Source organism: Pelodiscus sinensis, chromosome 12 (assembly GCF_052426305.1).
Source record: "Pelodiscus sinensis isolate ZL-2025 chromosome 12, ASM5242630v1, whole genome shotgun sequence".
NCBI classification, from domain to species: domain Eukaryota; kingdom Metazoa; phylum Chordata; order Testudines; family Trionychidae; genus Pelodiscus; species Pelodiscus sinensis.
Genome location: NC_143063.1, coordinates 24,075,019 through 24,100,166, shown reverse-complemented (window position 1 = coordinate 24,100,166; position 25,148 = coordinate 24,075,019). Strand labels below are relative to the sequence as shown.

The following is a 25,148-nucleotide window of genomic DNA, read 5'->3' as shown; positions in this document are numbered from 1 at the left end:
GTTGCCCTTTTCTGAACCCTTTCCAAGGCCAAAATATCTTTGAGGAGAGACCACATCTGTACACAGTATTCAAGATGTGGGCATACCATAGTTTTATACAGGGGCGGCAAGATATTCTGTCTTATTTTCTAGCCCTTTCTTAATTCCTAGCATCCTATTTGCCTTTTTGACCACCACTGCACACTGTGTGGAAGTTTTCAGAGAACTATCCACGATAACTCCTAAGATCTCTTTCCTGATTTGTTGTAGCCAAATTAGCCCCCATTATACTGTATGTATAGTTGGGGTTATTTTTCCCGATGTGCATTACTTTACGCTTATCCACATTACATTTCATTTTCCATTTTGTTGCCCAATCTCAGTTTGAGATCTTTTTGGAGTCCCTCACAGTCTGCTTCTGTCTTGACTATCCTAAACAGTTTGGTATCATCCACAAACTTCACCACCTCACTGCTTACCCCTTTCTCCAGATCATTTATGAATAAGTTGAAAAGGATTGGTCCCAGGACTGACTTTTGGGGGACACCACTAGTTACCCCTCTCCATTCTGAAAATGTACCATTTATTCCTACCCTTTGTTTCCTGTCTTTTAACCAGTTCTCAATCCAAGAAAGGACCTTCCCTCTTATCCCATGGCCATGTAATTTACACAAGAGCCTTTGGTGAGGCACCTTGTCAAAGGCTTTCTGAAAATCTAAGTATTCTATATCTACTGGATTCCCCTTGTTTGCATGCTTGTTAACCCCTTCAAAGAACTCTAATAGATTAGTAAAACATGATTTCCCTTCACAGAAACCATGTTGACTTTTGTCCAACAAATTATGTTCTTCTTCATGCCTCACAATTTTATTCTTTACTATTGTTTCAATTAATTTGCCCGGTACTGAAGTTAGACTTACCGGTCTGTAATTGCCAGGATCGCCTCAAGAGCCCTTTTTAAATATTGGTGTCATGTTGGCTACCTTCCAGTCTTTAGGTACGGAAGCCGATTTAAAGGATAGGTTACAAACCACAGATAACAGTTCAGCAGTTTTCCATTTGAGTTCTTTTAGAACCCTTGGATGAATGCTATCCGGATCCGGAGATTTGTTAACATTAAGTTTTTCTATTTGTTCCAAAACCTCCTCTAATGACACTTCAATCCGGGATAGTTCCTCAGATTCATCACCCGCAAAGGATGGTGCAGATTTGGGAATCTCCCTAACGTCCTCAGCCATGAAGACTGAAGCAAAGAAATCATTTAGTTTCTCCGCAATGGCTTTATCGTCCTTGATTGCTCCTTTTATCTCTCGATCGTCTAGGGGACCCACAGGTTTTTAGCAGGCTTCCTGTTTCTAATGTACTTAAACATTTTATTTCTTTGAGAGTTTTTTGCTAGTTGTTCCTCAGTTTTTTTTTTTTTTTTGCTTTATTACATTTTTACACTTGATTTGACAGTGTTTATGTTCCTTTCTATTTATCTCACTAGGATATTAGGCAAGAGCTGTGAAATTTTCAAATTCTTAACTTTGAAAATGAGCAGGATTTAGTTTTGGATGTCAAAGCTCTTTCCTGGCATTTTCATACTGAGGTGTGAAATCTTTTCACATTTAAGATTTAGAAGATGGAATTGTACTGAAAGATCAGTCTGCACAAATGTTAAATTCAAAAATACTTGATTAATAAGGAAAGCTGCATATGAAGGTATTAGTATTTGAACACTTAATTTTCTTAAATGAGTTTTCACTTGATTATGAACTCTAGAGCAGAGATGAAAGTTATACAGCATTTAGTCAAGTACAAGAATACCATTGTACTAGTACTTCTAGTATAGTATAACAAATACAAAGGAACTAGCCAAGTAGAATGGTGTATCCTTTTAGATAAATAAAAGTGTGACAAGGGGAAGGGAGTATATTATACACCAACGGCTTTTATTTACTTTCGGAAACCTCACAAGATGGTAAAAAACTTTTACAACCACTTCTAATTTAATCTTCCGTTGTTCCCAGTCAGCTCTATACCCACTATGTGTAAAGCCCATTTATTTACCATGCATCTAAAATGATAGATACAGGCTATGAAATTCTTTATTCTATTTGTAGCAGCTTACGCAGGTGCAGCCAAATACCAAGCCTCAGGACAAGTTGTACACAAACTTTACAATGTAGAATTTGAATTTAAAATATGAAACTTAAAATCTACACAACTGGTAAAAATCAAGCACAGATACGAGGACTGAAACTTAAAACCCATGTGAAAAGGAGTCTCGTCTTCCTTTCAAGTGCTTTATTCTGCTACAGAACAGTCAAAATGAAGATGTAAGCTTTGTGGTTAGTTTAAATTATACACTCTGTAGATACTATAGACCAATTTAAAAGTTACACATACAGCAATAGATGTCCATCGGTTCATCTGGATTGCTTATACAATCCAGCTGGATTGCTGAAAACAAGTCAGGCAAAACTGGAAAGAATCCTTGTGCAACTTTTTAGACAAATGTTTACTGATGGGCACACTGTACCCCAGGTCCATGATGAGTGCTTTCTTCATCAGAACTATCATTGTAGGCTTCACGCCTCTGGCCACCACCTGATCCACGAGTAGTATCGAATTCCTGAAGATCCACTTCTTCTGTATCACCAATTACACTGGGAACTTCTGGTCTAGCTGGCAGAAGATCTTCAAGTTCCTGCCAATAAACGGAGTACCGTTAATGTTGTGTGAGAAAGCACATGTCGATATTTGGCATATCTCCCCTTCATTCTTAGACCATCTCTGCATGATTAAGTTGCACCAATTTAACTAAAGGTGTGTTTTAAAGCCAGTTGCAAGTCCCATTAGGGACATTCATGTTTGATAACTGTGTAAGACTCTTAAGATTGCTAATCTGTTAGGTTAAAATTAAACAGGTTTGCAGCACTAATTTGCATTGGTTAAAATCAGTCCTCTAACTGGTCCAACTTTCTCATATCGATAAGGTCATAGGAAGCAAGAAATGAAAATCAAATCAAAACAACAGCTGCCTTCTTGTCTTCTCAATATAGTAGCTATTACAAGAAGTTTTCAAGCACTTTTTTATTATCCCCCTTCCCACAATCTTACAGGAGGGTTGCTGTTCGAGAGCTTTTTTTATATAAACTGACTGATTTAAATGGAAGGTTTTAAAATCACTTGTGCACTGTAAATTATACTGAAAGAACAATTTGGCTGTACTCAAATCCAAAAAAACTACTGGAAAGGAAGTGTGTGGGCACAAAACAATTAGCCCTTAAGACACCACATATCAAAACATTTTTGACCAAACAGAAGGAATACTCACTGAGAGTTTTTCTGGGCTAATCCAGTTATTTTCAGGAAACTGCACATCAAACTTTATGTAAAGATCTCCTTTTTCAAAGGGATTGCGATATTGTGGCATTCCTTCACCTCGAACTACACGAATACAACCTATAGTAAGAAAAGACAAAAAGACTTATCAGTTTAAGGTAGCCTGTTCTGTAACAGCTTTCCATCTGATGAAGTCATATCCCTGCATTTCTGCAACAAAGGCTGCAAGTTACAAGAGCATGAGAAGAATTTGATACAACAGTTCAAATGTATCCAAATAAGTTCTTGTATAAAAAAATCAAGATTACCTGGTTCAATTACTTTTCCAGGAGGATATTTTACCATAATCTGACGTCCATCCAAGTGTTTAAATGTGAACTGAAATCCACACAGTGCTTCAACAAGTCCTATCTTATGTGTCATGTGCAAGTCATTTCCATCCCTCTGGAAGACCTAAGAATGAGACATTTATCATCACCATCTGCATTCTAATACTTATTATTGCCAGTTATCCACCTACCCACACCTTGGTTTCCCCGACAGTTCACTATTGTTATATCCCCACAAAAAAAGTCAAAAGTACTCTATTTAGTTCCGCTTACAGAAGACCTTGGATACAATGAAGTGTTTCTTAATACAATCCTGCAGTAATAAACTCCATGGCTGCGTCTAGACTGGCAAGTTTGGAAAACTGGAAAAACTTGGCAGCTGTCTACACTGGCCGCTTGAATTTCCGCAAGAACACTGACCATCTCATGTAAGATTGTCAGTGTTTTTGCAGAAATACTATGCTGCTCCTGTTCGGGCAAAAGCCCTCTTGCGCAAATGCTTTTGCGCAAGAGGGCCAGTGTAGACAACGCAGTATTGTTTTGTGCAAAAAAGCCCCGATCGCGAAAATGGCCATCGGGGCTTTCTTGTGCAAATCTGCGTCTAGATTGGCATGGACACTTTTCTGCAAAAAGTGCTTTTGCGGAAAAGCATCCGTACCAATCTAGACGCTCTTTTCCGCAAATGCTTTTAACGGAAAAACTTTTCCGTTAAAAGCATTTGTGGAAAATCATGCCAGTCTAGATGTAGCCAACAAGTTATAAAATCACTGCCTTTAAAAATTAGCACTTGTAAAGGATAAAACTCCACATCATGGTTTTCCACAATTAAACAGGTCCTAAAAGATGCATATTGTGCAACATGCAATAATGTATAGATGTTTACTTCTGTGATTTTGGTTCCATATTCATTAGAAGCAAACCAGAGCTGTAAAGTGCTGTATAACTCTACAACAGACTATTTTCCTGATTGAAAGGAAATAAAATTATACATTAAAGACTATTTCACTTAGCCTCAAAATGTTCATATTAAAGCTGGCTGTTGACACTGTCACTATTTTCCCAATTAAACAAAAACAAAACAAAAAAACGGGGGAAGGGCACAAACCTGTTTCAGATAGTTGTATTCTACTGGACAGTCCAGTTTTTGCACCCTCTGTCCGGTAAAAAAATTCAGAAAATACCAAACATGTGCAATATCCGGTATTTTCTGTTTTTCCGGCTGGACGCCAGACAGAGGCCTGGCGGTGGCGGGGAGAGTGGCTAGGAGGCAGGGCCACCATCAGCACTGGGAGCTTGTGGTAGCATGCAAAAGCTTGGCTGGGACAGTGGCTGAGAGCCCATAGCTGACTGCATCTGAGGAGGAGTGATGCCCCGGGGAGGAGAAGCTCCATCCCTGCTCCTGAGCGCTGTTCAAACGCATTGTGGCGCCATAGTCCAGAAGAGAAGCCTGCAGGTGCTTTGTAGTTGCCTTTAGGAGCCTTCCACGGGCTCTCAGCCAAAACTGACTTGCATTGAATTTCTGCTTCTTCCCACTGGGACACCCAAAAACCTGGCTATGGGGGAAGTCACCTTCCTACCCATGGTCATGCCACTCCCCTCCCCCCCCGCTATTGCCTCGGGAGCTGCCTCTCTCCACTTTGGGTAGCAGGCGGGTGCCTTGAAGAGCAAGTTCTGCTGCCTCCTCCTTTGTTCCCAAGCTTGGTGGCTCTTGGTAGTAGCCACACAGGATGTGTGTTCGGTGTGGGTGGGTTTTTTTTGTTTTTTTTTTTTTTGGGGGGGGGGGGGGCTCAACAAATTTTTAGCCCGGGCATTCGGTATTTTTTGGGAGACCATCTGGCAACCCTATCTATTGCATAGACCTGAAGTTCACTACTTGCTTGCAGAGACACAGATATTTAGTGTAACAGCATATAAAACTTGGTTCATGATTTCATCCTCAAAGTTGTTCTTTCACAGCAAGAAGAGACTTGCATAAAGGTTTTTTAATCCAGCATTAATGTCTGTGCTTGAAAATAAAATATGGCAACAATTCTATGCTGATTTGTGAGAAGACAAGTTTCTCCCCAACAGCAAGTAATTTTTGGAACCGGGAAATACATCTCCACTGGCATATCAAACATGACAACAATTGTAATAGTTTCATGCTACCTGTGGCCTCAAATACTTTCAGATAAAAGTCATTCTCAGCTGCTAAACCAAATTTAACAACCTGCCAATGTCTTAGTTTTTCCCATCCAAATGCATTTAGCTGCAAGGCTTTTACTTAGAGTCAAATGGCAACAGGAGACCTTTCCTCAAGCTTTTAAGTACATGGAAGTTTTGGTATCAAAATGATTTAATGTTTGAGGAAAAACTTAAACCACAACAAATAGTCTAGTAGCACCTTAAAGACTAACAAAATATGTAGATGGTATCATGAGCTTTCATGGGCATAACCCACTTCTTCAGATGACCTATAGAATTACTAGTAAACATGGTCGTAGCAAAAAAGAAAAGTCCACAGTGTTTTATCATATAGGACAGTACCATAGTAGACCTAGCTAGATCAAAAAAAGGCCAAGACTGAGACGGCCCCTGCTTCAAATTTCTAACCTGTCATTTCTGCTAGTGGTACCTGAGACTTCAAGTCACACTATTTCTCCTTGTAGCCTCTCTTTCCGTTCACCCAAAAGACAGCCAAGAAATTGGGAGAAGCACAAAGTTACAATTGAGCACATAGGGAAACCATACCAACAGCTGTAGGAGAAACTGGGTCAAGTGCTTTGATGTTGGAGTGCAACTGCAGCATGAATCATTTTGAAGATTTTTCAGATACCTCTATTTCAGTTTTTAATTCAAAGCTTTCGTACATATGAACTTAGTCATTGTCCAGTATTTCATTAATCAAATTCTAAATTCACAATACTGAATTGTGTATATGGAATGCCAGAAAAGAAACAGCTTGCATTCTAGTTTCCCAAAGTAGTTTCACATGCTGTTATCATAATACTGAACCATCACTTATTTTATTGCACTTACTATTCCGAATTTTACCAAAAATAGTTACTATATTAAAGCATGGAAACATTCTCCTGGATTTTACTGTATACTGCAACTTTCTTAATTCACATGTTCAAAAAATTTAGCGAAGTGTGTCAGAATGAATTTCATAGTACTTAGTTCAAAATAATATTCTCCAAAGTACCTAGTATATAGAAAATATGTCAAGATAAAATAAAAAATGCAATTAGCCAAATTTAAATGTCTACAGTTTAGACCGAAACGAAGAGCAGTCCTATGATCAGTGCAACATCAACATGACCATGCTACTTATCTGGGTTAATATTTCCAAACCCATTTGTCACGCTTCCTAGGTCAAACAGAAGCATAACAGTTTACAGCTAGTGAAGATTAAGGGAGAATTCCCCATTTTCATCAACAGCCTTTGGGGGAAAAAAACCCCAAACAGCTAGCTTTAGACTCAAGTTTTACTTACTGCATGCCAGGGCTGAAGCAGGTGCATAACAAGGACTGTATATTCATAGTGGTAAGTATTGGCAAGGGTCACCCTGCTTCTGTTAGGAGAGTAACTTCTGACCATATTGACACAGTGGGATTCTTGGTGTGCTCCTCTCCAGGTCTACAGACAAAGCCTTCTAACTCAGCATTTCTCAAATTGGAGTCCAGAAGGGAACTCCAGGGTTTTCTGCAGGTCCCACTGATCAACTCTTCCCCCCTCCAGAGGCTAAGGCAGGCTCCCTATCTGCCCTGGTTCAGCTCTTAGGGTACGTCTAGACTACATACCTCTGGCACCAGAGGCATGTATATTAGACTACCCAACATAGGAAAATGAAGCGGCAATTTAAATAATCGCTGCTTCATTTAAATTTAAATGGCTGCCGCGCTGAGCCGATCAGCTGTTTGTCGGCTCAGCGTGGTAGTCTGCACACTCCGCGGTCGACATCAAAGGCATCCCTCCTGGGATGAGGCATACCTGGGAGGTCGACAAATGCCTTTGATGTCCACCGCGGAGTGTCCAGACTACCGTGCTGAGCCAACAAACAGCTGATCGGCTCAGCATGGCAGCCATTTAAATTTCAATGAAGCGGCATTATTTAAATCGCCGCTTCATTTTCCTATGCTGGGTAGTCTAATCTACATGCCTCTGTCGCCAGAGGCATGTACTCTAGACGTACCCCTAGAAGTAGCTGCCAGGTCCCTGCTACCCCTAGGTGATTGGGCAGCCAGAGAGCTGTGTGCTGCACCTGCAGCTCCCACTGGCCAGGAACCGTGGACCAATGGGTGCTATAGGGTCTGTACGTGTAAGCACGTGGGCAGCTCTTAGGGGAGGCAGGGAACTGGTGGCTGCTTCCAGGGAGCTTGTACCCCAAGCCCTTCCCCCTGCCTGTACTACAAATCTCTCATCTCTAGCCTCATCCCAGAGCCTGTACCTCCATAGGCAGAGCCCTCTTCCTCCACACTAGAGATGTGAAGAAGCATGTAATTCATTAATTGTGTAGTTGACAAAAATTTTGTTGACTACATGATTAATTGATAAGGGGTAGCACAGCTACCACTTAATCCCAGCTCCTGCCTGTCTGGCAACTTCCCCTAGTGCAGCTCTGCACAAGCACTACAGAGCTGCAATGGGGGTTGATGCTGAGTCTTGGCACTAAGAGTTGGCATGTGAGCAGGCTGGCTCATCCCAGCTTGCACAGGGACCCGGCAGCTACCCCCAGTGCGGCTCTGCACTACAAGCACTAAGAGCCAGTTCAGAGGTTGATGCTGGGTCCCAGTGTGAGCAGGGACCGAGCCAGCCTATCAGCTGGACAAAATTTACTTGCAGGTGTGTGGCGTGTAGTTGATAATGTTAAAGCATAAGCACCTGTTTATTGGTTAATCTATTAGTCAACTACACTATTACATCCCTACCCCACACACTCCTCCATCACCCAACCCAGAGTCCCCTCACATACTCCAACCCTCTCATCCCTGGCCATTACCTTAAAGCCAACACCCCAACACTCTTGCCCCAACCGAGTGAAAGCAAGCAAGGGTGGGGAGATCAAGCAACAGAGGAAGAGAGGGATAGAGTGAGTACAGGTAGGTCTCAGTGAAGGGGTGAGGCAGAGGATTCATGAAAAATTTTAAATCAAAATGGGGATCCTCAGGTTGCTAACATTTCCCAACTGCTGTTTTAGCTCAAAATTATAGCAGTTACCGCTAGGAACAAGCTGTACATGTGTGAATTCAGTTTCGATCTCAAAATGTTCACTTAAAATAATATAGGCAATCACTAGATTGTCTGTACTCTATCCTCCAGTTAGAAATATTTAAGGAGTATTAAAAAACCCATCAACTTTACTTTACCTATCAAGTCAAGTTACCTCATTCTCCTTTTCCTGGAGTAGGAGGACAATGTCTCCCGGTTCCACTCCTGGGGCCTGATCTGCTTCTCCAGTAAAGGTAATCCTCTGCCCATGTTTCATGCCTTTATCTACATGGACTTCAAGAATCTTTACTTCTTTGATCACCTTCTTCCCTTCACATTTTTTACAACGGTCTTTTTCATTAATAACTTCACCTAGAGAGAGAGGATTGTTAGTTTTTCAATGCCTGAGGATACAGTCCCACCCCCCTTTTTTACTGTACATTGGGAATGTGTTCAAGAGACCAAATCCCAAATCGCTTTGGAAGAATTTTTTGCTTTTAGTGTTGTGTCCTATTGTATAGGATATACTTTTAAAGGGCAGATATTTAATAAGGAACTGCCTTGATTAGAGTAGAATAACCAGAAAGTACTAGGTAACTATCTTGTACAATTCTATCACTTCAGATGCCAGTACAGTTCCTACTAAGCCATAGTTCCATGAAACATAAGTGTACAGAACATTAGAATGTATCAGATGTGTCCAGTTCTACTACTAGAACTATGCATTTACATTAAATTGGGCAAAGTACAAAGTAGCTAAAAAAACCTGGAAACCATACGGTATTTCAATTCTTTGGTAAAAAGTTTGGTTAAAAACGTAAGAGCAAAAACCAAGTTTTTATTGAGGCTCAGCACTCAGAATTTTCAGCTATTACATCATCAAGAGTATAAGCACAAGATTTCAGACAAATTAGTGTTGTGTAAATTAAGAGCCAGGAAATATATTTAAGACAGAGGATGTTTAATTTATTACCACAGATGTGCCCAGAATAGGGAAAGTACTGTAGAATGTAACACTATTATTGCCATCTTTCAGAAAGTGAACAATTTAAATACTGTATGGAATTTAACATTTGTTTCAGAAGAAATAAACTGATAATATTTCGGGAACCTGAGAAGATTGGATAAAAATAATCAGTGATTTAAAAAATAAAATTAATTTAAAAATTATTTAAAATTAAATTTGAGATGACATGTAAATTTAGGCCTAAATTTATTATCATTTCAAATAATTTAAAATAAAAAAATATTAAGCAGTGCATATTTGATACCTAGTTTGAAGGAAAGCTTGGTTTTCTTCTTGTAAACTATGAATAAAATTAGGTGAAAGGAAGAAATGTACTAGTTCGAAAATTTTGAAGGATACTTCTGGACCTATAATTCAGTTATTAGCTACAGATAATACTTCCTTTGTTTAATGAATAATTTTAATGCAAAACTGCTTCTGTAAGTTTTTGTTACATTTCCAGCATACTGCAGGTAATTTTATTTAATAAAACCATTTAACATATTCAACTGAATTCAAATGTTCATCTAGACAAAAAATACAAGTAAAAAATTAATTTAGGAAATGAGATGATCATTCACCATTTTTTAAAATCATAAAAATGTTAGCATTGAATTCAAATTTGTATGTGAAGCTTCCTAATTGCTTCAGTGTACACATACAGTGCACACGTGCTGGTTAACCAGAAGCAACACCCAATTTAATGCAAAGGCTATATATATTTGCCGAACCAATGTGTTGCAGTGATTACAAATACATGACAATCACACTCTATTTAGGAAAAATAATTCAAATGAACAAATGTAAAACTTTAAGCCTGATACAGAGCATCCCCTCTATAAGTCGCCCCGCTATACAACCGTTCCACACTAAAGTCGTTGACATTTGTAGGAACTGATGCGTGATAAGTCCTCCAATTCCCTGCTATAGTGTGAAACACTCCCCCTTATTTGCTTAAATGGAAGTCATGCATGGGAAAAAAATTCCCTGCTTTAAGTTGCTTCGCTATAAGTTTTTTGGACGTATCTTGGACTTATAGTGAGGATGGCTTGTAATTTAAAAATCAGTATATTCTGATGAGTTAAATTTATCTCATAAGAGTAAAATTTTTGTAGTGTAATGCAGCTAAACACTGAGGTAAGCATATCCAAATATTTCCAAGCAGTAGCACTTGCTATTCAGGTTCCAATAATCCCTCAAGCAGACTGCAAACTTTGCCAAATTGTGTTTGTTCTGATACACAAAAAAAATCTCTCACAGACTGAGATCAAACTGCACTAAATTACAAACAAAATCTAATTCAAAGATACTCCAGGTTAGATGAGTTGTGACCGTTTACTACTGAACCTAGATTCTAACCACTTTCAACATTTTTAAAAGTACAGCACACAGTTGGCTTACCTTCTCCATTGCAATCAGAGCACACAGACTGCATCTGTTGAACCATCCCAGGAGCCAGCTGTCTGATCATGATACGCACACCTCTACCTCGACAAGCACTACACTTCTGAACAGCTCCGGACTTCCCACCTTGACTAAATTGGAAAGTGCCAGTTACATTAAAATTGAAGTTATTTTGAGAAATGTGGAAAATAAAAACCAAATTTAAGTTTTACATCTCCAATTCCATTGACAGTGTCAGTTGCAGTTAGGCTAATCACTAAGATACAGAGGATGTTTTTTCACGGTTTCACAAAGAGCACCATCAATTGCATTACAGGTTAGATTTTTATATCTTTTATTTTGGTGATTTTGCTTCAGTACTTCAACCTGTTCCTAGCTCACATGTGAAGAACTACACTTCCTGCTAGATACCAGGGAAGTTAAATATAGTTTTGATCAACTAATTGACTAGTAGATGGATTTTTCCATCGACTAGTTGATAAGCAGGGGAGCTACAGTGGGGTTAGCTCTTGATCCCCGCAGCAGCTCTGCACAGCAAGGGGGACCCCAGTGCGAGCTGGGACAGCTGACTTGCGCTGGGTGTCTCTGCTGAGCTTCTGATTTTTAAATGTATTAAGATCGGACAGGCTCTTAATACATATAAAGGGCTAAAGCACAGCAGGGGGGACCTGGCGCAAGCCAGAAATCAGCTGGCCTGGCTCACGCCCGGTCCTCCCCACTGCACAACAGCTCTTTACATGTATTGAGAGCTTGCTGATTCTTAATACATTTAAAAAGCAGAGTCGCAGCCTCTGGGACCTGGCGCAAGCCGGGAATCAGCTTGCACCAGGTCTCCACTACTTCCCTGCGGAGACAATGCTGCAGGGGAGGGTGGGAGCTTCTCACAGCACTGGCTCCTGCTCCCCCGCTTTGCTGCCTCTGCTAGAAGCAGCAAGGGGGGCAGGAGCGACTAGTCAAGGAACTAGTTGACTATCTGATAAGCTTTTGCTTATTGGATAGTTGACTTGTCACTTACATCCCTACTAGATATCAATTTAAAGTAACAGTTTAATGCATTTAAGAGTAAGAAAGCAGTCAAAAATTTTAGCACTGTTAATGAAAATTATTGAACTTACCCATTACATGAACTACAAAGGACATTCTTGCTAAGCTGTAGTTTAGTTGTCTTTCCATTATATAGATCTTCTAAAGACACTCTAGAAAATAAAATAAGTTCTCCAGTATTAGTGTTCCAATAATTACTTTGGGATAAAGTGACTTTAACAGTCTAGCTTACGTATAAGCCACTATCTAACAGGGATGTTGAAATGCATTTAATTGTGTAACTGCTGAAAAGTTCAGCGGTTATATGCGGGGTGCAGGTACTTCCATGGGTGCAGGTAGGTGTAGGAATACTAGCTCTCACCTAACCCCACCAGCGTGTGGGTGGGTGGGTTGGGGAGAGGAGATGGGGGGAGGAGGGGAGGTAGCTCTCTGGGAGCCAGTGTGTGCAGGGAGCTGGCTTTTAAGCCACATTTCTCCTCCCCCACTCCCTTGAATACCAGGAGCCTGTATGTAACCATGAACGTTAACTGATGAGCCTGGGCTCATCAGTTAACCATGTACATGGCTACACTTTCACATCCCTACTAAGACAATTTTTGGTAAAACTTAAAAAAGTCACAGCAAACTTGACCCTTGTTTACACATTGTTCTTGGGAAAAAACACACACAGAAAAGATGTTAAACACGAAGTTTTTGAACAAGTAAAATTCTATATACTGACATTGTATCAAAAGCTACAATAAGATACGCTGTAATTAAAAATACAGAATCCTCCTCTTTCATGATTTTAAAACAGACTTTGAAGAACAGTTTCAGACCTGGAGAAATCTCATTTAAAAACAATGCACCTGAAAACATACATACTTCAAGGAAAAGCTCTAAATTAATCAGAAGCCAAGCTGAAGTTAGCTGTCTAGCAGAGGCCAACAGGAAACAAATTAGTTTAGTCTTCTGAAGAATTAACAAGGAATTTACAAGCTATCTAAAACAAGTCTCTCAGATGCAATACAATTCCTACCAGTTCTGAATAATAGTTATAGTTTAATATTTTCCTTAGGAATTCACACTAGGAGTTTGTTTTATTTCCACTGGAACAGTGTTGTATTGCTATATTATGGTATGTTCCCATGACCACATCAGCAGTAAGATTTACTAACATTGGACTACAAGATATCTAATGCACGAGAAAAAAACTGGATTGTTCTTTTAACTTTACAGTTTAGCTACTTAAAAGTAGCTGTCTAAAAAAATGTGTGTGTGTATATATTTGTGGGTTGGGACACAAGTTCAGTGTTACATTTTAAGTCACAGAAAAACAGATTTAGGTTTTTTTTTTTTTAAATCAAACATTTTTTAATTACCAACAAGTAGGATATCTGAAGAGGAGTTGTTGCAACTGATTTGCTGGCAGTAATTTCTGCTGTACATAATTAATGGAAAATAATCAGAAACATGCCCTTGTTCCCATGCTGGTCCCAGGGTAAGAATATAAATACCTTAAAACCTAACTCCACAACATACTAACAGCTCTATTTCCCAAAAACATTGAACTAGTGAATACTAAGTAATTTCATGCATTCTGAAGGTCAGAACATTTGACTAATTATGTTAATACAACCAGGGAAAATAATTCTAATCAATCTGTTATTAACAGTGATGAATGGGGCTGCAGAAATTCCTATCAATAGAGGATCCCCCCAGCCCCCCAAAAAAACCATCCATAGACTCCCAGTGGAATGAAAAACAGTCATTATCAAATCTAAGGGAGCCAATTTTCCATAGACCAAACTTCTAGTTTTGAATAAAACATTCAGGTTGGATGATCAGAGATTATTAGGAGGCTGGAAGGCTAACAGATCCCACTGTACAACTTTAGGCCATTTATGTTCAAATAATTAAAGCAGTTTGTGTAAACCAGTCAAGACTACGCAAGATTTAAATGTTTATAAAAATAAGCAGGGTTTACACACTAATAAAATATGTATCCTAACACTTGAAGTTTCAGCCACATATATTCTTCTAAAACACAATTTCTAAATGCAAACTTTTAGAGCAGGAAGATCGGTTTCTTTTAACTGTTGTGGAAATCTAGAAGTAACTCTTTTCAATGAATTTGAGTTGGTTGTGCCCACACAAAAACAGACTTTGAATGAACTGATACCCACTAGAGCATCAACAATTAGCAGACCATGTTCACCTTCACTGTATCTTTTCAGAAATTTAAGGGAGAAGAATTACAGTATCAAAATACTCACTTAAGTGGATGCATCATATCTTCTCCTCTTCTTCTACCATTGCGACTTCTGCTCTGACTACCCATGAAACTGAACAATCCACCACCAAAAATGTGGGAGAAAATATCGTCCATTCCACCACTTCCACTGCTGCCTTCTCGAAGGCCCTGTTCTCCATATCGATCATATAATTCACGTTTCTCAGGATTTGACAGAACTTCATAAGCAAAGCTTATTTCTTTGAACTGAAAAAGCAGTCAAGAAAAAATCCCTTAAGTTATTTACACACCCAAAAACAGATTTACTTTGAAGGTGTTCCACAAAGGAAATACCAGCATAGCGCCACTTCATCCTTTCTTGCACAAGGTAGTGCACAACCCTAAAAAAAAAAAAATCTTCCACATCAGAACATTCCATTGCAATCTACATTTTGTCCTTTAGAACAGGTAGATTTGGCTGTGCTTGCATGCTTCCAACTTTTCTCCTGTTTTACCATGACAGACTAGGCTGGCCACAGATAGAAGCTTATTTGTGGCAGCAGCCCCTATCCACGTGCGGGGTGGGTGAGCTACCTGCAAACAGAGGCTGCTCCACCTCTCACGGACAGAGGCTGGTCCAGCAGCAGCCCCTGTCTACAGGAAGATCAGATCCCCTGCACACCAGCCTGTCCACAGTGAGCTCGGGCTGCCACAGACAGAGGCAGCAGCGCAGGGAGGTGGTGGCACCCCGGAGCTGGTGCTGGGGGAAACCGGCTTTTAAACTGGCTCCTGCCTCTCCCCCCTCCCCCCCGCCCTTGCTGCCTTTGTAGAATACAGCGTAGGGAGGAGGGGGAAAGAGGCAGGTTCACACTGCAGGCACACACACAGAGCCAAAAGCTGGCTCCCCACAAGTACTGGGAGGAAGATCTGGTGTTCACGGGAGCCGGCTTAAAGCCAGCTCCTCAGTGCATGTAGTAGATAATATTAACCAATAAGCCAAGGCTTATCGGTTAATCGTGTAGTGGACTACATTCCTAATCTTTACCTACAAGGCCTTGTCAGGACTAGGATTTAAGTGTGTTACTATATTAGCTAACAGTTAAGTATTAATATTACTCTTAAAATTGTGATCCAGACAAGGTCTAAGATCTTGTCTTGATGGACGAAAAAGGATAATCATGTTAGCTTAACAACTTAAAGAAACACTCACCAGTTATAGTCCACTTGGCTAACTAACATGGCTTCAGATGTTAATTTCTTTAATTATTAAGAGGGCTTTTCCATCGTGTTAATCCACCACATTTGAGACATCATTGAAACATCTCTCTCTCTAGACAGGTCATTTAACGGAGCCCTGAATATCCAATCTAGTTTACCTTGAAGGTGACAAGCATTTTGTTTGCATCTCTTTCAAACACCTCCACTTCCATCTCTTATGAATAGAAAACACTTGATCTGCAAAACTTCTGCCTTATTTTCAGGCCCATCCTAAACATTCACTTCTCCCATGTTGCCTCAAAGCCACACCCAGCTGACTCCAGGTGGTGAATAGAGGCTTTTGTTTACTATCCAATAACTCATTTTGATGTTACTTTGTCCGAGGCCCCATTTGTCTCATCTACTTCAGAGACTGTTTCATAAAGTAGAGCAGTGATCTCCAAATTTTTAATATCTAAGATCTACCCAGCCCCTTCCCCCAAAGCTCCACCCACTCGACCCCCCCATTTAATCTGGCTGGTGTAGGGGCTGGGGGTTCAGAAGGGAAAAGGGTTGCAGGCTCTAAGATCATTTGCCCAAGCCTAGATTCCCTCCTACACCCAAACTCTTTCCCAGACCTTGCACTCCTCATTCCTGCCTCTACAACACTTTGGTGCAGGGGAGCTCCAAGCTGGGGCAAAGTGTCAGGTGCAGGATAGGGCAAGGGCTGTAGGCTCTAGGAGGGAGTTTGTGTGCAGGCTCAGGGCTCACACTGGAGGCAGGGTGCAGACTGCCGCTGGAAAGTACTTACAACAGGTGGTAGCAAACAGGGCTCTGCCTGGCCCCACTCTGCTCATGGAAATTGGCAGAGTGCAGGCACCCTCTGTGTGCAACCACTGAGGCTGGGAAGAGGTTTTCATGTGCTGCGCTGCTGCCGGTTCCCACAAGTGGTGCCCCCAATGGCCAATTCTCAGCCAACAGAAGCTGCTTGGAATGTGCTAGGGGCAAGGGCAGCATGAAGCTGCGCCCCCCAGGGCTGCAGAGATTGCCTGCACTCAGCCAACAGGCTGCTTCCAGTAGCAGATGGGGCCAGGCAGAGGCAGCCTACCTGAGGTTTACAACTGACTGGCAGAGGCTCCAGGATCTACCAGTTGATCGAGATTGACAGGTTGGTGACCAGTGAGCTAGATCATCATTTCTTTGGGTCACTCTTTTTGTTACTGCGTATGCAAGTCCTAAGACAATAGTGCCCCGAGTCTCTTTATGATGCCCCTAGATTCAATGGCAAAACAAATAAATACATTTCAAGATTAAAAAAAGAAGCTTACTTTGTCTCCTGCATTTGGATTCTTATCAGGGTGGTACTCCTTGGCCAGCTTTCTGTATGCCTAATTGACAAAAAAAAAAAAAAAAAAAAAAAAAAAAAAATTACGAAAGTGATTAAGTCTGTGATGGATTCCAGGTTTCAAAATACATCAGGTTGATTAACTGAACCTGTACTTGTTAAAGAATGATATAAAGGTCTCTTGTAAATGTGCAACCAGCACCTATTTAAGTCAATACTGCAAGATTAGAATTTGGCCATAAAGCAAAAGTCCATTAGAATAAAACAAATGAGTTTAGTCCATTTATACCTCCAAAATAAAATCAAGTACCTGATGTTTTATTTTACTGCAGGAGAGGGCAATCATTTTAATGGGAGGCTACCCCAAGATTTTGGTAAGTGGTCAAGGGCCACACTTCTGCAGAGAGGGTGCGGGGTCTGGGATGGAGGTTGGGTTCAGAAGGGAGCTTAGGGTAGGAGCCTGGGGTGGAGAGGGTGTGGGGTTTGAGAAGGAGTTTGGGTGAAGAAGGTGGTTGTGATATGGGTAGGGCTTGGGGTGCAGGATTCAAAAGGAGGTACGGATATAGAAGAGGATTCTGATCTGGAGGAGGAGGGGGTTTCAGGGTGTGGGAGGGAGTTGTGCCCTAGGAGAAGGGGATGCAGAGGGTTTGAGTGGTAACCTGGGGCAGAGGAATGGGGTGCAAGATCAAGGAGGGGGTATGGGTGCAGGAGAGGGGTCTGGCCTGGGGGAGGGATGTAGGAGCAGCTGCAGGGTCAGGGAGGAAGTTATGACCTGGAGCAGGTGGTGAAAGAGGGTAGAGTGTTGGCGACCTGGTGGTTGGAGGAGAGGGGGAGTGGAGTGCCAGAGGCAGGCTCTGGCTGGGAGGCTCTTACTTAGGTGGCTCCCAGCCAGCAGCCCTGCAGGAACCTAAAAACTGCCTATCTGCTGCATCTCCAGACTGGTATGCTGCCCCTACCCCCGGCAAAATTTCTCAGCTCCTATTGGGCAGAAACTAGTTCCAGTAAGGAAGCTATAGGCTGGATCCAGCCTTCGGGCGACATCTTGCCCTGCCCTGTTTTACTGAGTTAACAACTACCCATTTGTTGATTTGGCACATTAATGCATGCACAGAGTAAATGAAGTACTACAAAAACTAGCATTTAACTGTTGATTTTCTGTATTCTGGTTCAGGTATTACACTGAACTAAACCATTTCTCTGTACAGCATTCACTACTGACAAAACTAATTTCCATATGTGAACAAGGGCCGAGGATTATCATTAGCTAGAAGGAATGGATTCACATACCATAGTTATTAAACCATCATGTTGAATACAAATCATCCCCTGATTTGACATGTCCCTCAGGAGTCCATCAACATATTCATAACAAAATGGCTGCCTCAGGTTCTCACCCAAACCAATCAATCCATCCATCCACACTGACAGTTTCTTCATTTTCTTCCATATATAACTCTCCGGGAAGATTTAGCTACACTTTGAATTAAGTACATCGACAGAAGTACGTGGACTCTAGTCTTATAACTCAATTGTTCTGTGACAGTATCACAAGAAAGTAAAGTAAGGACTGTAAGTGGTTTTCAAACTGCTTCTTTCTGTTTGTACACTTCTGGATGTACCTAAGCAACAATATTTCTATGCAGCTTAGCATAACGTACTTTCCTGTGACCACTTCATAGTGGTGGAGCTGAATTTAGTTGGAAAGTTTTCACTACGTTGTCTCAAATCAGTTACTTGTGATGTAGAGGGAAGACTTCTCAAGAACAAGAAAAAGCAGAGTATTGAGAAGGGTTTACACATGGTTTTTCATTTCTACAGTATAGTAGTATTACATAAAGTCTCCACATCATTTTCAACTGACCTATTTACCCAAAATGCTGCATTTGAACAATATTTGTATTATTTTCATTGAAAACAAAGTTCTATAGATAGAACACACCTTCTTTTGTGTAGGGATAACTAGAATGATGTTGGTTTATAATTACAAACCCATCTTTTCACTACATAATTACAAAATAATCTGCATTCATGCATGTAAACAAGGGATAGGAATGTTTACTGTAAAATTTAGCCACAGTAACAACACAGAACCCCGATTATAACCTAGTGTATTCTAGAATACACTGAAAAACTGCAAAATTCCCAGGTCCTGCCAACACTGAGTATGCCAACATACTGCGTGAACACTTATTTGGGTGAGTTGTATGTGACATAAGCAAAACCAAACTTTTATTCTGGCTTATAAGAATGTCCATGTAAGGGTTATACTGGTATAGTTATCAGTTAAAAAACAAACACACAAACACACACACTTTAACTCATACTACTTCCTGTTTAGACAAATCTTTGGCCAGGGATGTGGCTATACTGCAGCTAAGAGCAAGCATTCCGGCCTGGGGAGACAGACTCACTAGTGCAGGGGTGGCCAACCTGTTACGGACAAAGAGCCAAAATAGTTGTGGATACAGCGCAAAGAGCTGAGGGGAAAAAAGTTGTTGAGCAAAACAGACAGACAGAAACATGCTGCCCCTTTCAGGGCCGAGAGTGTGGGAGCCGCAATTTCTTCTTTGAAGAGCCGCATGTGGCTCACGAGCTGCGGGTTGGCCACTCCTGCGCTAGTGTGAAGATAGCTGTGTGGACATAGCTACTTGAGCCCAACCAACCTCTTAGGTCTGAGCTTGGGTGGCTAGCCTGAGTTTTGCTGGAGCCACAACTGCCAGACTGCTGTTTTTAGCATGCCAGTTTGAGCCTCACTACTTTGCTCCCAGCTGCAATGCAGACATACCCTAGAGCCCAAATCCTACAAGTAAATATGCACCACAGCAGTCCACATTTAGCTGAATGGAATTACTCAAATACCCAGTTATTTTCAGATAAGTATTTTCAGGATCTGGGCCTATATTAGCATTCTACTGCAGCCCTAGAAGATAAAAAAAAAATAGTACTTAGTACAAATTAATACGGATCAAAAATAGCTTTGCCATCTCATCAGCATCATAATGATAAAACTGTTTTGCTTCGATTTGTTTTAATTTTTCCTTTCTGCTTTGGTGTAAGGACTAGACATCAGATTAAAAGTGTCTCCCTATATTGTCTCAGTTTCATTAGAGTAGCTTGTAAGTATGTTACAAAAGAACGGCCATACTGGGCCAGACCAATGGTCCATCTAGCCCGGTAGCCTGACTGCTTATAGTAGTCAATACCAGATGCCCCAGAGGGAGGGACCACAACAGCTAAACCTCACATGATCCCTCTCCGTCATCCATTTCCAGACAAACAATAGGCTAGGGACACCTTTCCTACCCATCCTGGCTAATAGCCATTGATGGATTTAACCTCCATGAACTTACCTAGTTCCTTTTTGAACCCTGTTAAAGTCCTAGCCATCACTACATCCTCTGGCAAGGAGTTCCAGAGGTTGACTATGCCCTGAGTGGGAAAAAAAAACCTTCCTTTTGTTTGTTTAAACCTGTTCCCTATTAATTTCATGTGGTGACCCCCTACTTCTTATATTGTGGGAATAAGTAAATAACTTTTCCTTATTCACTTTTTCCATACCAGTCATGATTTTATAGACCTCGATCATACTCTCCCACCCTTAGTCTTCTCTTTTCTAAGCTGAAAAGCCCAAGTCTTTTTAACCTCTCTTCATATGGGACCTGTTCCAAACCCCTAATCATTTTTGTTAGCCATTTCTGAACCTTTTCCAATGCCAATATATCTTTTTTGAGATGAGGCAATCACATCTGTATGCAGTATTCAAGTGGTAGGCATACCCTGGGTTTATATAGAGGCAATATGATATCCTTTGTCTTATTCTCTATCCCTTTCTAAATGACTCCTAACATTGTTTGCTTTTTTTTGACTGCTGCTATACATTGAGTAGATGTTTTCAGAGAATTATCCACAATGACTCCAAGATATCTCTCTTGAGTAGTTGTAGCCAAATTAACCCCCATCAAATTTTTATGCATAGACAGGATAATTTTTTCTAATGTGCATTACTTCGCATTTATCAACATTAAAACTAATTTCCCATTTTGTTGTCCTATCACTTAGTCTGGTGACGTCTTTTTGAATCTTTTCACAGTCTGCTTTGGTCTTAAATATCTTGAGCAGTTTGGTATTATCTACAAATTTTGCCACCTCACTGTTTACCCCTTTCTCTTAAAAAAACCCCCCCACAAAAACAAACAAAACAAAAAAACACCTTAAAAAGCAACGAATAGCCTTTAAGATGCTATTAGACTAACAAAACATAACTTACTAACAAGTGGATGATGCCCATGAAAGCTCATGATACCATCAACATGTTTTGTTAGTCTTTAAGGTGCTACTAGACTATTTTTTTTAAGTTTTTCTACTTACAGACTAACTTGACTACCCCTCTGAACCCTTTCTCTAGATCATTTATAAATACATTGAATAGGATTGGTCCCAGGACAGACCCTTGGGGACACCACTAGTTCTCTCTCTCCACACTGAAAACTTACCATTTATTCCTATCTTTTGTTTCCTGTCTTTTAACCAGTTATCAATCCATGAAAGGACCTTCCCTCATATCCCTTGACAACTTACTTTGCTTAAGAGCATTTAGTGAGGGATCTTGTCAAAGGCTTTCTGGAAATCTAAGTACACTATATCCACTGGATCCCCCTTGTTCACATGCTCGTTGACTCCCTCAAAGAACTCTAGCAGATTAGTAAGGCATGATTTTTCTTTACAGAAACCATGTTGACTTTTCCCCAACAAATTATGTTCAGCTACGTGTCTGATAATTTTATTCTGTATTATAGTTTCAACTAATTTGCTTGGTACTGACATTAGAATTACACGTTCTCAGTATTTAGACACCCAGTTAGGTCCAAATTAATTAACGAGAGATTACGTGCTTGGCACTGAGAGATAGCTGGCAACTTTACCATTAACTATTTAAGTATACTTTGGACTATGTACTTGTTTTGTTTTATAGGTATTAAACAATAGCGTTTCCAAGACCACCATTCATACAACAAACAAGATGCCCTAAACAAGGTTTCTTTCTGTAGACAGTATGATCATACTTGGCTGCCATCATTTCATAGCTTCCTTTTATCAACACGTATTGGACATATAGTTTCATAACAATTAATACCCACCCCAAACAAATTTGGCTATCACGTGCAGATACCTAGTTCACTGCAGCAGCACCACCCATTATTCCAAGGGATCACAGGCGGTGACCAGTAAATACCTAACCAAGGCTATGATGTACTTTTAAGTGCTAGGTGATGCAGTTGGGAAGTGGGTAAGGAGTGGCTGGCATACTAGACGATTAATACAACCAATACACGTTTAGAGGTCAGTGATGGGTATAGGGTAATGAGGATCCCAAAACACTGGGCTCTAATGCTCAGCTTCCTTGTTTATTTTCCCTAGGTGCTTTCAGCTTGGGAAAGACCAGCTCCACAGGGACGGGCCGGGGAGACCCAAAGGGGGCCCATGCTGCTGCAGTCAGACAATGGCAGTGGCTGGAACGCCACTTTCAGCAGGTTTCAGGGCTGAAGCCTCCAATCGCGATGGGATCGGCCCCCAGGGCACCACGGAGAGCAGGCGACGCTCCCTCAGCGCACGGGGCACGCAGTGAGGAGACACGCGCAGGCGGCTCCGGGCAGGGAACCCGGTCGACCCCCTCACGTTAGGCGGAGACCCCCCCCCCAGCGCCCGGCCAGGATCCCCTCCCCCCCCCGCGGCCCCGCTCCCTCCAGCGCCTCCCCGCGGCCTACTCGCCTTCCCCGGCGCCGGCCAGGCAGGCCCCAAGCGGCTTCGCGGCGCGGCCTCGCCTGGAAGCCGCTTGGGGCCTTCCGCTCGGCCTGACCCCCGCCAGCCCGGCCCGGGGCCTCCCCGCCTCATCGTGACCTCCCGGCTGCCCAAGCGGGGCCTGCCCGGCGCGGCGCCTCCCCGGCCGGTACCTTCTTCAGCTCGTTGTCGGAGGCCCCGGGCGGCACCCCCAGGATGTCGTAGAGCTTGGTGTCGGCCACGTTCGCCATGGCGCAGGGACGGGGCGGGCTGGCGGCGCGCGCGGGACAGGCCGAGGGGGCAGCGGGGCCGGCAGCGAGGACGAGACCGGGACCAGAATGAGAGAGGCCGCCGCGGCGTCACCCACGCACGCGCGACGTCACCGCGCCGCCCGACGCCACCATTCGCCTCCTGCGGCAGAGCCCCGCCCCTGCGTGTCCTTCGGGCGCACGCCCCCCGAGCGGGGAGGGGCGCCGGCCGCCCGAGGCCACGCCCCCTCCCCGCGTTGGCCCTGGGCCCGGCTCGCGGAGCGAAGTTGGGGGAGGGCGGTGCTCTGCCTCGCTGCTGCACTTCCCTCCCTTGCTTTGCACAGAACAGGTCGGGCCAAAGGTCCACCTAGCCCAGTAGCCTGCCTGTCAGCAGTGGCCAATGCCAGGTGCCCCAGAGGGAGTGAACAGAACAGCAAAATGCAGGACAACGTAGCACTTTAAAGACTAACAAGATGGTTTATTAGATGATGAGCTTTCGTGGGCCAGACCCACTTCCTCAGATCAAATAGTGGAAGAAAGTAGTCACAACCATATATACCAAAGGATACAATTAAAAAAATGAACAAATATGAAAAGGACAAATCACATTGCAGAACAGAAGGGGGATGCAGGGGGGTGGGGGTGGGAAGGGGGAGGAAGGAAGGTAAGTGTCTGTGAATTGCTGATATTAAAGGTAGGGAGAGTGGGATGTTTGTGAGTTAATGGTATTACAGGTGATAATTGGGGAAACTGTCTTGGTAATGGGTGAGAAAGTTCAAAGACTTGTTAAGTCCTTGTTGGCAAGTGTCGAATTTTAACATGAATGACAGTTCAGAGGATTCCCTTTCAAGTGCAGATGTAAAAGGTCTTTGTAGCAGAATGCGGGTGGCTAAGTCATTTAGAGAGTGTCCTTTCTGGTTAAAGTGGCAAGAAACTGTTTTCTCTTTGTGATCTTGTCTGATATCTGTTTTGTGGGCATTAATCCTTTGGCGAAGTGTCTGAGATGTTTGTCCAATGTACATAGCAGACGGACACTTTCGGCACATGAACAGAACAGGTAATGGTCAAGCGATCCCTCTCCTGCCATCCCTTTCCAGCCTCTGACAAACACAGGTTAGGGGGGCACCACTCCGGCCCACCCTGGCTAATAGCCATTAGTGAACCTAACTTCCATGAATTTATCTAGCTCTTTTTTTTAACCCTCTTAAAGTCCTGGTCTTCACAACATCCTCAGGCAAGGAGTTCCACAGGTTGACTGTACACTCTGTGAAGAGAAACTTCCTTTTTTTTTTGTTTTAAACCTGCTGCCTATTAATTTCATTTGGTGACCTTTAGTTCTTATGGGAACCAGTAAATAACTTTTCCTTATTCACTTTGTCCATATCTGTCATGATTTTGTAAACCCATAGTCTCCTCTTTTCTCAACTGAAAAGCCCCAGTCTTTTTAATCTCTCTGTATATGGCATCCATTCCAAGCCCCTAAAAATTTTTTGCCCTTTTCTGAACCTGTTCCAATGCCAATATAGCTTTTTTTGAGATGAGATGATCGCATCTGTATACAGTATTCAAGATGTGGGCACACCATGGATTTTTAAGGCAATAAGATATTCTCTGTCCCTTTTAAAGTTATTCCTAACATTCTCTTTGTTTTTTTGCCAGCTGCTGCACATCGAGTGGATGTTTTCCAGGCCTGTACGCAGGGTGTGTGCAAAAGGTGCAAAAGCACTCTCCTATGCTCCCCCAAGTAAGCATGATCCAGCTACCCATGGAAAGGGAGTGGCATGCTACCTGAGCCTCCTTCCCCCATGCTCTGGCTGGCTGGGGGAAGGCTGGGGCTGATTTCCCTGCTTACTTGGGAAACCATGGGAGGTGGATGTATTTAAACTCTTTCAGTCCACATTTACAAAAAAAATCACCCCCACACAAATTCCTGTGTACAGGCCTGTTTTCAGAGAACTATCCACAGTGACTCTAAGATCTCTCTCTTGAGTGGTAATAGTGATAGAAATGTAGCCGTATTAGTCTGGTATAGCTGAAACAAAAAACAGGACTATGTAGCTCTCTAAAGACTAACAAGATGAGGTG

General features: G+C 42.1%; 2 protein-coding genes across 3 annotated transcripts in view; one reads left to right on the top strand and one right to left on the bottom strand.

The window, feature by feature from the left end:
* Positions 1–25,148, top strand: part of LOC102449365 (borealin-2-like) — a 79,293-nt gene that overhangs the window by 28,578 nt on the left and 25,567 nt on the right. The gene's annotated exons all lie outside the window — the stretch shown is intronic.
* On the bottom strand, positions 1,893–23,199 carry DNAJA2 (DnaJ heat shock protein family (Hsp40) member A2). Its single transcript, XM_075940197.2, has 9 exons — positions 22,989–23,199; positions 17,021–17,080; positions 14,539–14,762; positions 12,355–12,435; positions 11,237–11,370; positions 9,005–9,201; positions 3,618–3,762; positions 3,302–3,429; positions 1,893–2,671 (listed from the first exon to the last, which is right to left on the bottom strand). Exons 1-9 carry the CDS (start codon positions 23,064–23,066, stop codon positions 2,483–2,485), a joined length of 1,236 nt encoding a protein of 411 aa, XP_075796312.1. The 5' UTR covers positions 23,067–23,199; the 3' UTR covers positions 1,893–2,482.